The following is a 16531-nucleotide window of genomic DNA, read 5'->3' as shown; positions in this document are numbered from 1 at the left end:
CATTATATACGGTGATTGAACCTAGTAGTAGGCAGTGGTCGCTTGTGCTATATATACACACTAGGAGATCATTAGGGATGAAATGATCCCGAACTTTTCCCCTGAAGGCGTTTTGAACGGTTCTCTTGTGGTTAGCGGTTCGCCTGTCTTCAGAACAACACGCGGTGCACTAACAAGCCCATTACTTTCATCAAAGAGCGCACCGCTTTGACATCATTAGTATTTCATTCTGGGCACATCTTTTGATGTTCTGAAGAAGGAAAGAAAAAAAAGCACGGTGGGAGAATATTCCATTTCCTGTCTCATCTTTTGGTGGATGGCCGCAGGCTTGGTTGGATATGAGCTAACATCTTGGCTTGATTTCACCTAGTCTTGCTGACCGGAGAATAGCCTGGGTACAAGACAGTTTCAACGGTCGACATAGGCTAGCCTAGATGAGCCAGTCTTTATAGCTTTAGTGCTAGTTCCTGGATGTCATACTTTTGAGGTTTTTAGGGCCTACACAACAGGCCAACTCCTTGGCTTCAGGGCGAACTTGCCGCCATCCACCCTTAATTTTTCCTTTGGGGCACGTGTTGGCCCTGGGGCCGAGGAGCTGGTCTAGCTGAAAGCCCTGGAAACAGTCTGGCGTCCAGTCTACGTCAGCACACTCTCTAGTAGTAGGTCGGTTTTCGGGCCAAAAAGACTGAGACTTAGATCTATCGTCTGTCATTTGAATATTTTATCACGATTTTGGGGTCCAGTCTTTCTTGTCCGGAACCGACCATGAGAGCATTCGACGTCTAGAGCTGAAATAAGACTGGCATCCAGGCTTTACGCAGGTCAGCCTTCTCGGCTCTAGGCGGCCACAATTCCTTCAAGAACACTTTACCACTATCCCCGAGAGTTAAATCGTGAGAAACACCACCAAAAGCATGGTTTATTACAGGGGAAGAAGTAGGGGGCTCTGTGGTAAAATTTCCTCGGGGGCATGTGGACCCTACAGCCGAGGAGCTGGCCTGCGAAGAGCCCCTGGAAACAGTCTGGCGCCCAGGCTAACCAGGGTGAGCTGACACACTTGTCGGTAGAAATTAGACCTGACCCGTGGACGAACCCATCTCTGCGGGGTCTTGAAATTGAAGATGAAATGTGTTCCATCTTCTCTGCTCGGGATCGCACGCCTTCATCTTTTATCCCGCAACATGTACACGGATTTTTCTTGTTTCTTGACCATACAAACATTTTTTTAACCATTTTATACTGAAATCAAAAAGCGTTTCCAAGAGGAATTAGTTTAAATACACACTTATAAGTCATTTGTGAGTTTTAGCGAGCATCTGCGATTGTTTGGGTTGAAGATCGAGTGTGTTTTGCTAATTGGTGAGTTTTGTTATTTTCCGATCATGAATATACATCGATAGATCATTCGATAATTTGCATACTTTTGATAACCAATATGCTTTAAACCACCGACAAACCTTTTCATGTAGCTAACTAATGAACTTAGAAGAAAAAATTATATCAAAGGGAACTCTAAATTAAAAAGGGGCAGTGATGTTAGTAATAGTTACAAAACTATCTTTCATTGACACAAACTGATTCCAGTTTTATCAACGTTAACGTTTCTTATTTATTTTTGTTTTTCGTCAAAATGATGGTTCGTTTCTCTTGAAATAAGACAAAATGTATCTTTTTTATCAGTTGATATCTATTTCCTAGAAAAACGAAAAAAGCAACAAAACAGGAAAATACTCTGAAAAACGAAAGAATTTCCACAGTTTTGAACTATACTGTAGAAGAGGAAATGTTGGCGGTGACTTTATATGTTCGCGGTTGTCATGGGAGGTTGCCACGACGCTAAATTTTTTGTTCTGTCATCTGCCCGCCTAGAACCTTCTTTTAACTACAAAGTTTAAACTATTAATAAATATCTCATCTTCTTCCATACCGTTAGATTAAGTCTCTGCAAACACTTATTCTTTTACAGTATATTTTATCGTGCCTTGTATCCCCTTGGACATAGTGTGCTCGTCCATATGCCTTATTTGGCAGGCTGCACTTGTCCGCTAGTAGAAGGTCTCGTCTGTCAGACAGGGCCCCCGACCGCGCATGGTTTGGCCAGGATGACCCCTAAATGTGGTGGAAAATATGCGGGGTGTTCTCGTTCGCGCTTCCCGCCCTGAGGCCACGAGAAAACTCCGTCTTCTGTCGCCAGTTTCATGGTCCTTTGCACGGAACCGCTAACCCGTGACCCCTGCATGCTTGGATGGGTTTCAGTCGCTACAGACGCCACCCCCTCCACTCCCAATGGGACCTTCCATCTTTGTAGCGCGCGGTTTGTTGACATTGCGCAGATTACAGCACCAACGTGGTTAATTTTTTACAATCTTTAACTGAAACCAATGTAAACAACCCAGGCTATTGAACCATAATGGCATTTTCCATTACACATATGCCCGTTTATTCATTTATATAACAAAACATACTAGTAAAATTTTTCTTTTATGTAACGCTCGACATTGTTTTTAAAGAAATTCATAATATTTTGTTTTTATTATACGTACATTTTGATGATTTTGTGAAAGCTTTTGACAAGAGAGGCCTTTTTGCACCTGGGAGTCGGAGAATAAAACATACCGGGTTTAAACCTTACAGACAGTTCATTCTGTAAACTTCCGGATTTACTTTGTCCTGGGAGCGCATTGTGGATCTTAGAACGCACGCAATGCGTAAAAAACGCATAACAAACAAAAGTACGTAAAAAGTGCCTCGCCATCTCTCTATTACTTGGGCGTGTCTTAGTCTTAACAAATAGTGATATCACATGAAAATCATTACTATTATGAGATTATATGGATTGTTGTAGTGTGCTAGGGTAGCTATCATAGTATAAAGTCGTGTGCAAGTAATACACCCCCTTTTCTGGTGGTCGTTTTTTGCGTGACTCATAGTTTCTGACATCTTTCAAAATGGAGTACTTTTTGATGACTTCTTAGATTGGCTCGGTATTTGCTAAAAAGTAAACAAAGCATATCCCTTCACCACCACAAAACGACCATTTATGATAAAATGATCTGATCCACGATTTTTTCAAACTTGATTGGCGGGTAAATATGATATTATTGTTTTTCTTTGATATTTCTTTGTTTGCTCCAATCGTAGATTAAGAAATGTGAGAACATATACCCCCCTTCATAGTACTTCACCCATTCCCCCCACAGGATCCGTCCAGGTCTCTGGCCTCTACATAAGGGGTGTTGTGTTGCGCTGGGCCCTTTGTTTCCCCTACTCGCGCCGCCTTTGAGCAGAGCCCGCTCCAGAGCAGCGAGTGAAACCCTACCCGCACACGGTATTAGGACATGGGCACTTGAACGGGCCCTTTTCATGTGACTCTATTCAAACAGAACGGCTCGCCCCCATTTGTGAGCTCTCAGGTTCAGAGTTTGGGAGCACTCCCGCTAGGGTCTGGGCCACCAAGTTTTTCTCGGGACGATATATCGTCGATTTGGGACGATTTCCGGCCTCCAATGGGATTGGAAGTCGGTGGACGAAGATTTGGAGGAGTACATTAGCATGTGAAAGGCGGGTTTGGGCGGCTTTGTGAATCGGAGGGGGCCGGGAGTGGAGCTTACACGGTTCGGGTTGCACTCCCAGCCAAACACGCCTGCCCCGTTGGACTACCACTGACGTAGCCCCACCACCGACGGCCCTGATTGGATTTTTTGCCGTGTTGTAGCCCAGCAGGGACCCTGGAGACGAGGAATCCCTGCCGGGAGGACTACAAGTATCACGCCGGGCCGCGTGGCAGCGACATCCTGGTCGACGATCGGCTCCAGGCGGCGGAAGAAGGCAGCGAGTCCGCTCGGGAAACCGTGGCACCGCTGGCCGAAGGGGGTGTCATTCTATCCGCGGCAGGCATTTTCTGTTGGTATTTGCGGGGTAAACAAGCTTTTGAAAACAAAATTTCCTCGCCGTGGTACCCTCGGACATCATTCTTTTCGAGCGTTAATGGCCTAAAGTGGAACTGGCACGGGCTTTTGGTAGGAAAAGTCCTTCCACCGATTGATTCATAGCCGCAGTGGGACCTGTTGCATTTTTCCTGTAGCGAGTTTTTGTAGCGCCGTTGAGTGAGTGGCGCGACCGGCAGGGGAACGTGGTGCACTCAGCGGTCCTCACAACAACAATCCAACATTTTCCCGGCAAAATGCTCAACCAGGACCGCTAAATACCAGGAATCGAGACTGTTGTGACTTCTTGTCTGTGTGTGGGGGACGTCACGGGACCTGTTGCCCCCGTCCCTGCTGAAGTTGTTGTCGGGAATATCGTCGTGTGGACGGACTAACTACAACAACAGTCATGTGCGAGGACTACAGAATGGACTCTCTCCGGGACTTGATATGTCGAGGTTGCGAGGCGGAAAGGAGGAAAAAGAAGGAACTACCTAGCCATCATTCCCACCCAAGCTGCTCTAGAAGGTTGTCTGTCTAACTCTCTCTCTTGCTCCCACTACTCACCCATATCTGTGTATGTTTGTGTTGTGCGCGAGGGGTTCTTTTACAGATGGCCGCTCACGGGTTTTGATGTTCAGTACCGGACGTTACGGGTTCGAAGCCCGGTCAAATTAGACCCCTTCATTCGTGCCAAACAACCCAACCACTTGGTATATCTACTAGCGAATGTTTATTTGAATCCACCTAGAAATAACCTAAGAATAGTAAGAGTGACCACCTTTTTTTTTTTGCGTACAGATAGAGTTTGTGGTCTATGAAGTGGCATGGCTCCCGTAAAGGGGTCGAAGTCCATCGAGAGGTGATTTTACCGCCGGACTTGTTTACAATATCTCCAGATCTTGTGTGCTTTGCAATACTATCTTGCATATTCATCGCCTGCTCTGGACAATTATGTTGTGCAGGTCCTTTTTTTTCAGTCTGGGTGGTTACAACATTTTTACCACCAAATATAGTGTAAGGTTTTTTATTTGTTTGGTTGGAAAGTGTATGTTTTTGTTGTAGTTGAACCGACAAGCAAATGTCAAAGTGAGCATGGGAGGTTATTTTCTACTAATGTTACCCCTTTTTTCCTTCTATTTGTTTACAAAACACCAAGGCCTTGAAGAGCCAGAAAGCCGTATATTTTTTTGTTCGGCTTCCTTCCAAACTTGCAAGCTAAACAGTTAACTGAAAACGGAGAGAGGGAATAATTTACTTGGACACAAATTGGAAGGAAATTGTTTTTTGGGGGGAGTAGAAAAAAAAAACAGTGGGAGGTGGACCTTAGAATTGAACACATTGTCTGTGAGTCTATTTGAGTGGTTCATTAATTCCCCGTGGTGTCTGATCGAACAAAAGAACGCTAATGCCTTAATAATGCCTCCTCATTATCACCTAGTTGATGATTTTTCTTCTTCTTTCTCTAGATTTTCTGACTCGAGTGTAAGAAGACCTGTACAACAGATGATGGCGATGTTGTGGACCGCACTCTTGTTTTTCCTACATGTCCAATCAACACTGGGAGCTCGAGGTAAGGATCATTATTTTTCCTCCATTTCTTCACACTTCTAAACAAGGAAAATGTGTGGCAAATTTGTGTAGATTTTCCACTAGAGTTGTCCCATTGAGTGAGCATTGAACATTGTCGTGTAAATGATGGTCGTTTGGTCGCTCATTAGTCAGCATACAGTGGAGACTATTATTTTCGCAGCAGCGCACCACAATTAATGGGAGGAATGAATAAAAAAAGGCCCTGCCCCACTCTTTAGGGAAAAGAAAGAAAAGGGAGGGAGAGGGAAGAAACTGGTCTTCAATCTAAATTTGCCAAGAATGAATGGACGGGGAGGAATGTTATGGACTGTTTGGACAAGAAGTCTCACGGACGAGCCACCATGCCTTCTCCTCTCCCCAACCACAGCGTTACGAATTCCTCCTGCTAATTTTTCTCCACCCAAACTTGTCAGACGATTTGTGACGATTTTATCTGAGCTCAATCTTGCTGCCAGTCAACGCTCCAACTTCTTTTTCGTGCCCCTTTTAGCGGAAAATTGGGGTTGCCCCTAAACAGTAGGTGTTCATGCCAATGAAAAGGACGGGAAATCCTAGCCTCGGGCTATTGGTACATTTAGTGGCTGTCTTTTTGAAAAGAACTTTCCGTATGTTGAAAATGGGGAAATGTTTTTACATTATGAAATGAACACATTTCCGGGAATTCGCCCCCCTCCCCTCTAAATCCTGGAATCTTCTTTGCACACTTCTGGCCTAGGTGTGAATATTATCGAGTGGGGAAGAACTTCACGCCTCTAGAAATCCTGTCGGCACAAAATATTTTACAAGGTTTCCAATTTAACACCACAATGTTCAGCAAGTAAATTAAACTCTGGAAGAGTTCTTTTTTTTAAAACTTGTTTGTAGATATTTACATAAAGCATAAATCTACAAATTGCCCACAAAAAGATTACCAGTTTTAAGTAACGTTTTCTGTCAGAAATTTTTTTTCTTTTTTTGTTTACTCTGACTTACCTAACCTTCCCTAATGTTAGCCCCAAATGACCTATATTTGGTAAGAATAAAATCTCAGGAAGAATATCTCCCTCTCGGTTGTAGACACACTAGACAAAAGATCAACATCCACTTCTTTTGTTCGTCCTGCCCCGAAAATTATAGTCAACTTAATCCAGGATTTTTAAATTTCTTTTAGGAGGATTTGTGCCTTTCAGATGCACATGAGAGTTCGGCCCCAATTTAATCCTCTCGGATAAGGGTACAGAGCCACTGAAAGTCTCATGGGGTGAAGGCATGGGGTAAAAGGGGGTAAAATGTGTATTCAGGGTAAAAAAACAAAACATTTTAGAAGTTTTCTGAAAAATAAACATCCTTTAAGAGTTGATTGTGCAACTGTTTACTGAAAGTATAAGACAAACAAAACATTCCTACAACATATGCATTGTCAAAATAAAAAAGAAATTGAATTTCTTTGCAAGAAATCTTCAGCTATTGGTAGAAATGAATATCCTCGTTTCACAGAAAATAAAGGTTTATACAAGATATTCTTCATAGAAAAAGAAAGACTTTTTTTGCAAGAAATGTTCAGGTCTTATAAATATGAATGTGCTTCCAAACAGTTTTCCCCATAAAGTTATCTTACTGTACAGCGATTTTGCTATATTTTTACACTAAACATGTTATCTGCTACTAGTACTGTATACTAGACATTTGGAAAATGTCCTCTAGATCAGTTGCCATTTTCTGCCCTTGAATTGTCCCCCTGTATGTCTTGGCCATACTCACGTTCATCAGCTAGCTGATATGGTTGTAAAAGCCATGTCCCAGTGATATCGGTAGTAGCCTACCCACTGTCCATTTATTCTCAGTCATATTCCCCAGTGTTCAAAAGTGGTGAAAGACAAAAATCCGTACCATAAAGGAGTGAGCTAGTTGATTTACATTACAGTTGTTTTAAACTAGACGTGTTCGAAGGCATGGGTGTTCCAGAAAGTGTGGATCTCCCACTGTGATTTTTATTACAGGGGAAGGTCCTCTTATTACAGGGGTCATTTCGGTGGCATATATGGGCCAGAGGGCCGTCCAAGTGTAAGGCTATAGCCTTCATGTCCGCCAATGCGTCTGTATTTAGAAGGTGCGGGGTCGGTTAGAGCATCGGCGGGCGTGCCCAGATCAAAAGAAGGTTAACCCAACATTTGGAAAACCAGTTGCAAAATATCTCGCCAGGATATCGTTTACTTGTAACATGTCTTTTTGGATAACATTCACTTCTAGATAGTTATGTTAGTAATTTTTTTTATTTCTTGGTGAACGTAAACAAGTGCCAGTTTTGAAATATCTCGACAGGATATCGTTTACTTGTAACATGTCTTTTCGATAATATTAACTCCTAGACAGTTATTTTAGTACTTTTTTTATTCCTTTGTGAAGGTAAACAACTGCTTCTTCATTTTAGGTCAAAAGAATTGTTTTGGAAGAATCTTGACAAGACTTTTCTGTTACTTATTGACGCATACTGTCTTGTTGAATTTTGAATGGAGGCGAAACCTTTTATATCAAATGTCATGGGAGCAGGTATTTTGTTGCGCCTGAAATTAACTCTCCTAGGTGATCCCTTCAAAGACCTGGATTTTCATTTTACCCCCTAAATGAGTCTCGAGCCAGTAGCTAGATAAGCTGCATTATTCAAATCCCGGTTCTAGCTCTGAAATGTCTGAGCGAAAACATTAAAAAAACGAAATGACTCGTTGCTTCGTTTGAGGCCGCACCAATTTCATTTCTCGGTCGTTTGATTTGAAAAAAAAAAAGGCGCTACATTAGAATATGAACTTAAAACAGTTTCAGCAACTGAGGCAAGTTTTTTTCCCAGCCCTTTGTTTTCATGGAGTCCTCTTGCTAAAATTTTGTAAAGAATTGTGTCAGTATCAACTTTGGTGAGGCTCTAAGATTGGAAAAAAAGTTGGAATATGCAAGATTGGTTTTACCAAACCTCCTTTGTTTTACAAAGAAACATACGATTAAATAATTTATACGCACATGCAAGAATCTGAAACGTCAAACAGGCCTTTTGCATTAGGTAACAAGGCGGCAGTGTTAAATGCAGAATCGCTACCTTTAAATTCACCCAGCGACAAGCGCCTAACCTATGCCATTAACCAACGGTTTCACCAAATCACAAAGGTCATCTCTAAAGTCTAGCAGTGACAATCATGTATAAATACTTAAATGTAGCGACTTGGTTGGATCGCTATGCTTGTAGAGGTTGCGAGGGGCAAATCTTTTCAAGGTGGCAAGCGTTTGTCGAAGCCTCGTTTGGAAAGGTCATGTTTCTAGAACGTCTCTTTAATCGTGTACACGTTTTGGCAGCGGTTAAAGGCGCGGCGTGTAGCGCCACAGGCACATGTCTTATGGTAGATTTTCGGTGACGGGTTGTGTTCGTGTTTAGCATGCTAATGTGCGTCGTTATTGTCTGAAATATCTACTGATGTGTGCGGCAGGGGGGCTTTTTCGTAAGTAGAAAGTTTCCTCATATAGGGTTTCAAGGTGCAAGACGTCAAAAGGCTTACTTTGTCAGCCAGCCAAATTGCATTGACTCCCTACTTAAAAGCAAGACTAAAAATAGACCTGTCGGATTAAAAAACTCAAAGTCACTCCTCATTGTTGCACTTGACACTTGGACTCTGAGTAAAAACATATTTTGAGGGCAACTGTTGTTGTTTTAAAGGTAAAATTTGTAAGAAGCTAGGTCCTTTTTTTGTAGGTCTCTTTGATAAATCAAAAACTATTAGAACTTGTCTGTTCTATGGAATAATGTAATTTGTCTTCAAGGCCAGTTTCTTGTGTCATTGTGTAAATTAGTCGGACTTTTGAGAGTTTTGTTTCTAATCAGTACCAGGCTGTGGCGCTTCAATAGGATGGTACTGTGGGGGTAGGGTGATATGTTTAGGTGTCAGGCAACCTTTCCTAGCTTTCAACAACCACCCCTGCCCCCCAGGAATCTAGCCTAACTAGATCCCCCCACCATCACCAAAGGTTAAGAAGCATAAGTTCCCTATCGCTTGATTATACACCAGAGCCTGACAAATACAATTGCCATCTGGCAAAAAAACTGTCAGTAAAAAGAGAAGAAAGGAAAAATTTGGGATACGATTCCCGACATTTTTCCTTCAGGATTAGTCGTTATTCCAGGTGTGGCACGCGCCATATGGCAGTTTACCCATCATGCCGTGGGTGACCGAATTGTCTAGTCTGTGAAAAGATGTCTTTCTTTTTTTCACCATAGACTTTGAAAGATTAAGATAATGTGTCAGCTAAATTTGCCCCCCTCCCCCTTTTTTTTAGCTTGGGAATGTATACAGACAGAAACCTAAGAGACAATCTATTTTATGTTGATTGCTAGCAAGAATATGCATAATCATGTCCAATATGGACAGTCGGCTAATACAGTGTGTTGTGATTGCAAGCTTGCTATGAGGGTCTGGCAGGTTCGTTGAAGGATTGTGGAAGACGCAGCACTTCCTCAAGTATTTTATGTACTTCCTTTCGGGATGTGTGTTACTAAAAGCACTGATGATAAGATAGAAAGAAAATTTCTGAGATGGCACAGCCTTATAATCTTCTAGGAATGTATAGATTTTAAAACTGGACATGTTTGGTAGTATATACTGTATCCTTTTGAAAAAGAATCCAACAACAAAAATGTTAGAAACCTTACTATTAGTCTATGTTGTATTTTAACACCTAACATGATTTGATCTTTGAGTATATACACATCCTGACATATAGTGCAGAGGCATAGCCTACATAGCTAGCATGCCAGCTTTTTTTTTTGGCTTTCTATCGCTGTCTCGGTCGCTTTCGAGGCCGAACTGAGAAAGCGGAGCAAAGCTAAAAAGTCTGGCGCCCAGGCTACAACATAGCAGCTAGTAGCGGTTACTTTTTGTGCAATGGCAAAGCGGGATATTTTCTCTGTACACAAGTGTATACACCATCACCATTACATAGCCCCAAGACTCAGGACTGTCCAGTATGTAGTTTATGTTTACTAGCTAAGAGCACTTACTAAGGATGTACCAAAGGAAGTGTCTGGTTCTGAGCCATAATTAAGAGCAGCCACAAGCTGTATCAAGGTAATTGGTCCCCAGGTGAAAATTTAGTATCCCTTTACGCCAATTACTTGTAAACTTTAAGCTCCTCTCCATTAGCAAGAGTGATGCTGGCCAAGCTTTCCGAGCTATCGCGACCAACGCTTGACTCTTGAAGACTCTGGAATCGGTTTTAAATGAAGACACGGCACAAGTCAAATGCGTTACATGGCTACTGTTTTTAAGGGAGTAGTAGAAAAGAGTAAATCCGTATTTCCAGTCGAGTACAGTAATGCATGGTAGTCCCTTTGTACAGAGCCTGGCTGAGAGAACTCAGCCCCTTATTTGTCTCTTAGTTCATGACAGATTCAGGGCAGAATGTAACACCAAGCCCCTGTTGTCTTTGCCTGGTTTTCCCAGTTGTAGTCCAACTAAGGCCCACTTTACATTACGCTTTTCGCGTTAGCGGTAAATTTCCCGTTATCGGGACGCCGCTATCGGCACCTCTTTAGACACACCGCCCGGAAATCTGACAGGACACCCGCGGCGCGCGGTGGAATGTAAAATCTTGGTGAAGGTCTACCCGTAAAGATGGCAGTTCTTTTTAGCTGCACGTTGTTATATTGAACAAACGTTAATTTTTTGTTTGCGTACCGCTACCAAGTGATTGAAAATTCAAATACGTGACTTGCATGAGAAATAAGTCCCTGACTACGTTGTTGTTTCGCTGACACTTCCGGTAACTTCGACCACAAAATTTTCGATAAAAAAGCACTTAAAAACCCTTTCAAAGCGAACTGTTTGATAGAAGATCCCTTTCTTTCAGTGATGACCTGCTAAATTATGGCTACGTACTGAAATAACCGTGAATATACGCATAATTCCTGCAGGTATAATAACTACCTCGTACGTAAAAACTCAAGCTGCCAGCAGTTCATGTGGCGGGAATTTCCCCACCAATGTCATAGCAACGGCCACCACTGTCATAGCAACGGCCAATCGGAGACGCGTAATGGGATTACTTCTTACAAAATTTGCAGAAATAGCGGCTTCTGGTTTCGGTACAACGTAACGATGTATTGCAGGAGAAAATATTCGGAATCGAACTTATATATTTTATAACAGGTCTTCCACGAAAATTGTGCAAAAGTAGGTCGTCCAAAAATGTGAGAATGAGACTATTTTTCGCTGACATCCCGCCTGCTTTGAAGGTTGACTGCAGACCCGATTGACGTAAGAGCCTGCCTAGGTGGCCATTACGGAAAAGGCAGGCCGTGAAAACTATTTTTTTGCGTAGTTCGGGTTGATTTTTGGGTTGACATTCATTCTACTAGTATATAAAAAAGTAACTATCGGGAGACTGTTTTCTTATCACTGTATTCTTACCCAGCGTTATGAACATGATCGCTGCTGGCAATTTTCCTCCAATGTTTTGCAAATCTGTAACCAACATTTTCGCGCCATATGCTAATAAGCGCGCGCTTTATGCTAAACGTCTAAACCCTGACTCCCGCTAACGCGAGCCCGACGTGTTCTCTTTATACGCAGTTTGGCGTTGACGGGGACTCCCGCTGAGCCTACGGCCGTACGCTTCGGAGTGGACGGGAGAAAATTTCACGTTAGCGGGACTACGTTAACGGGAACTCTCTTTACACGGGGCTCCCGCTAACGCAGCCCCGCTAACGCCAGTCCCGCTAACGCGAAAAGCGTAATGTAAAGTGGGCCTAAAGCTCTCCTGACATGGGTCAACCCAGTAAAGAGTGGCCCCACCAAGCAAGGATGTTTACCTAACCAGGAGGTTCCAGAAATTTTAGCTCCTAGAAGTCAAGAAAAACAAGTAAATACTGGTGGGTTTGTCAGGAGATGGGTGGGAGGAAAAATAAACAGTGCTGAGAGGTAAGGGAACAATTTCACAGCCGAGGAAAGATGGAAGCCATGAGACTTCACTCCCAGCCTGCCTAAAGCAAGAGGGTGCGAGGAGAAAAGTTTATTCCGCAAGGAAACGTTCCCACAAAGATCAAGTTTACCCCTAACAAATGTATCAGCGAACGACAAGCCTCTGAAAAAACCCGGACACAACTCAGATGGTAGCCACTAAAAGTCAACAAAAGTATAACCTTACATTTTTTACTTCATCCACCAAATAAACTTCAGTCTGGTGCGAATACAGGCTTGCTTTTGTTTGACGTAATCTGCGTGTCGAATTGGTCAACATTTTATGATGTGAAAAAGATTTTGTGATAATTAAAGTATGCCAGGTAGCCTCTGGCATGGAAAGCCCTTGTTAATGTTATACCACTCCCTTTGGTGCAGTTCATACAGTGTAAACTATAAAATACAACTCAATGTTACTATAACTCTTAGGCAAGTATTTTGAGTGTGGCTAGATGGAATGCGGCGTAACATATTCCAGACATGAGCTAATTGGAACCCTGTCTCACACGAAAAAAAAGGAAACATTTAAATGGACAAAGTAGGTGGCCAATCTCCTTACCAACTTGGTGACCTAATCTTTATTTTGTCAGGTGAAATTGACACATAGTTTATTGTTATTTCTCGGGCAGTAGACAACCTTGAAAATTTGTGTGGGGCAACAAGTGACAAGAAAGGAAAACAAAAGAAAACGTGAACACAATCCGCATGTTGCAAACTTTGTGGGGAATACTTTGTGGTCCTTAGAGTGATAGTTTCTTAGAAGTAACAGTTGTTTTGTTTTCTAGAGGTATTGTTTAAGTGCAAAACGTATGCAGAAAATGTGGTGATGCTTGTATCTTTAAAGGAAGGGAACATACATATCATCTCAATGTCTGGACACGAAGAAAAACTAACATGCAACAGCTTGTAATCTCCAGTCTCCAAGTCGAGATAAGCCAAGTGTCTGGGCTGAAATATCCCCGTCTGCAATTTTCTGAAGAGCGGTTGGCACCGGTTTGTTGGTACAAGTCGAGTGTGGTTCCCCAAATATATGGGCTCTCAGGGTTAGGTAAACTATAGCTGTCTGGACCAAGGCTAAGGACCAACACTTGTTGTCATCTATTTCTCAGATACAGACGATACAAAACTTGCTGTCGGCGGACGAGTTTTGATACGCTCGCGATAAGATACAGCGAACGGCTGCGTGAAAGATGAAATGGAAGTGCGCGATACATAGACTTCTTGTCGGCCGCAAAAATGATTGAAAGAACAGACGCCGTTTTCGCTAATCCTAGGGCTTTCCCGAACCATAAGGATTTTGTTACTGGAGCCGCATATGTGGAAGCATAAACATGTCCAGGGTAGAATGTAATCCATGGGTCGCCTTGAACTCTTGTGTATGTAGAATAGAACTACATCTTCTTTTAAAGTAGGGTGGTCTTAACCATCACAGTTTAGAACGCAAACTGTCTATATTACTACCACTGGGTAAAAAATAATGCCGCAATTTTTGAGAGAAGATTTATCCCAGATCCTTATGATGTATATTTTGGACCAGCCCTTGGAAAGTTGGTTAGATTTATATCCTCAAGTTTCTCAGCGGGGTACCATATTACCTAGAGCCAAGCTAAAGGGAAACCATGCATACCAGACTTTAATATAACGGAGATTAGCATGCCATTCCCTCGCTCCAGCCCAGAGCTTAGCGAGCAAGTGGCGGGAGAAACGTTGTCGTAAATCGTTCCCCTAGGTTCCAATGTTTCTTGTCAAGACAACGACACAAAAGAAAAGTGTGCCTGCTTGGAAAACTAACGATTATTACCTGGCCAATTACCTTTCAAAACAACACAATCTTGGAACTTGAAGTCCTTTGAGAGAGAAGATAAATGTGTTTGGTTAAAGCAAGCCATTGTTGGCAAGATACCCATCGCATACGTTTCATAAGCGAAATGTATCTTTCTTCAGAATATGATTATGACATATGACTTCTGACGGTTATTTTGTGTAGAAAAATGGAGAAGAGGTCTTTGTGATTTGGAACTAAGGGGTTTTTAGTGTAACAGTTTAAATGCAAACTTTTGTCCCAAGCAGTGGTCCCAAGGCATGCATGGCTCATTAACTGGGGTTAGCCATTGTGTGTATTACTATTAGGCCCTGACCTTCCAGGCCGACACAATAGACCGTACGACTTGGTACGCAAACACGCGTCTAATTAATGATCCTACAGAAACTCCGCGGCCTCGATAAGGAGCCCGGGTCGTGACGTAAACACCCTTTGTTACGCTTGGTTGCCATCCGCCTGGAAATTGGTTGCTATAATTTGCCGGGGAACTTTGTTTTTCTGCGGTCGTTCGACTTTAATAGATTTCACGTCATTATGGAATGGTGTTCGAGTCATGCAACACGTGGCGATAGCAAAGTTCGTAGCTTTCGAAATCCAAAACGAAGACTGAAGATGTTGTTGTCTTGATGTTTTCCGTCACTCCTAAATATCTGCTTTCTAACCACCCCTATATCCAAATGGTCCTGCCCCCAAAAAGTTGCCCCTTAGCCCACTGAGGGTATTCCTATCAGTTGTGCAACCATGCTTCAAATTCCTGATAGGGAAATTGAAAGGAACTGTTGATTGCAATGGTTCCAGTTGGCTTCATAACAGGCCTCTGAGTTTTTTCCTGAGTTAATTGGATGTGAAATATAACAGTGAGAAGGAATGTCGATTGGGTAGCTTCTCTCCATTCGGACAAATCAGCTGACTGAAAAGATTAAGAAGTTTAAAGGACTGGAAAAAATCAGTTCTTGTTTTCTTGTTGAAATTTGATTTTTGAAAATTTAACGCAAAGCTATTAAATCACGAACAAAACAGGTGTTTCAATTACACTTAGAATGTAGATAAGATACAAATAAGTGACCGATTATAGTTACTTTTATTTATAAAACTCACCTCCAATACTTCTTAGAAGTGTGGTAGACTCTATATGTTGGATAAAACATTGTTATATATGCCCATACTCTACAGGTAAAAAACACTTGGTGTCCAAAAAAAGACAGAAGTACCAATTGCTTGCACAAAATATGTAGTATTACCAGAAGTGTGTGTATGGATGGAGGCTTGTTTGTTGTTGGCCACTTGACATGGTTTCAGCTTGGCCAGTTAAATCGATTCCTTTAGCCAACAATGCCACTTTGTCAAAAGATCTTATTTTATGGATCAGCTCTTTACAATTATTGATTTTAATGTTAGGGACTCTGTTCATTTTTATCTTTGTCTAACACAAAGAGTAGAGGAGGTACTTAGATTGTTGAATAGCTTTTAGAAGTAGATATTTTTTTTGCATAATTGGGAAGTTTTTGTAGATTTTTGGAAGGTTTTTGACAACAGGATATAGTGCGCATGCATTGTTAGCCTCGCTTTGATGAAATGTAGGGGCGGTGATGTAATTTGTTTACTTTTGGTATTTTTGTGCGAAGCTTCCACATTTGCAGATGTTTGTGTGCGGTGAGGGGGGACGTATTTACCGACACATGGCTGTGTCCGCCCGTTTTTCTCCGACTTAGTGACACAAGTGGCCATCTTGGGCATTTGGCACATGGATGCTAGGCAGTCTGAGTCCACAAGAAGGGGGGGACAGCAAGCAAAACTCTATAAACACGGAATATTTTCACCCCCGTGCGAATGCACGATTTACTTAAGCACCCCGTCGCAAAGGAAAACAATGTAGTGGCAACTTGGGGGCAGGTTGTTTACCGAGAGACCGCTTTTGAGTAACACGCGGGCGAGAAAAGACAATATGGTATTTTCAGTCCTCTGAGTGTGTGGTTCATATGACTACAGTTTATATCTGTGCTTAGTGTTGCACATGTTGTTTTTTTTGCGACCAAATGGTCGACCATAAAAACGTAAAGCAAAACTATGAAGACATGATGTTCGTGGGAAATATTTGATATATTTTTTGTTGAAAAATGTCAATGGTATCAGCTTGCTCAATTTGACAACAAGGCTTTGCCCTTCTCACCCTATAATCTTTTATTAAAATGCATCTGCTTGGTTGGTGTGTGTTA

At 42.2% G+C, this 16531-nt stretch overlaps 1 protein-coding gene across 3 annotated transcripts in view; it reads left to right on the top strand.

Annotated features, from left to right (window-relative positions):
• The window catches only part of LOC118413298 (fibroblast growth factor receptor-like 1), a 54560-nt gene that overhangs the window by 14901 nt on the left and 23128 nt on the right, over positions 1 to 16531 (top strand). For 2 of the 3 annotated variants that reach the window (XM_035816602.1, XM_035816601.1), the window contains exon 2: positions 5396 to 5499. In XM_035816602.1, coding sequence (XP_035672495.1) covers positions 5433 to 5499 — 67 coding nt within the window. In that variant the 5' untranslated portion in view covers positions 5396 to 5432. Of the gene's footprint in view, positions 1 to 3275; positions 4455 to 5395; positions 5500 to 16531 lie in introns of those variants that run through there. The other variant, XM_035816600.1, reaches the window with a different exon arrangement.

The sequence above is a fragment of the Branchiostoma floridae genome, chromosome 4, assembly GCF_000003815.2.
Source record: "Branchiostoma floridae strain S238N-H82 chromosome 4, Bfl_VNyyK, whole genome shotgun sequence".
Taxonomy (NCBI): Eukaryota; Metazoa; Chordata; class Leptocardii; order Amphioxiformes; family Branchiostomatidae; genus Branchiostoma; species Branchiostoma floridae.
Note: the sequence above shows the minus strand (reverse complement) of the source record. Positions and strands in the feature narration are given on the sequence as shown.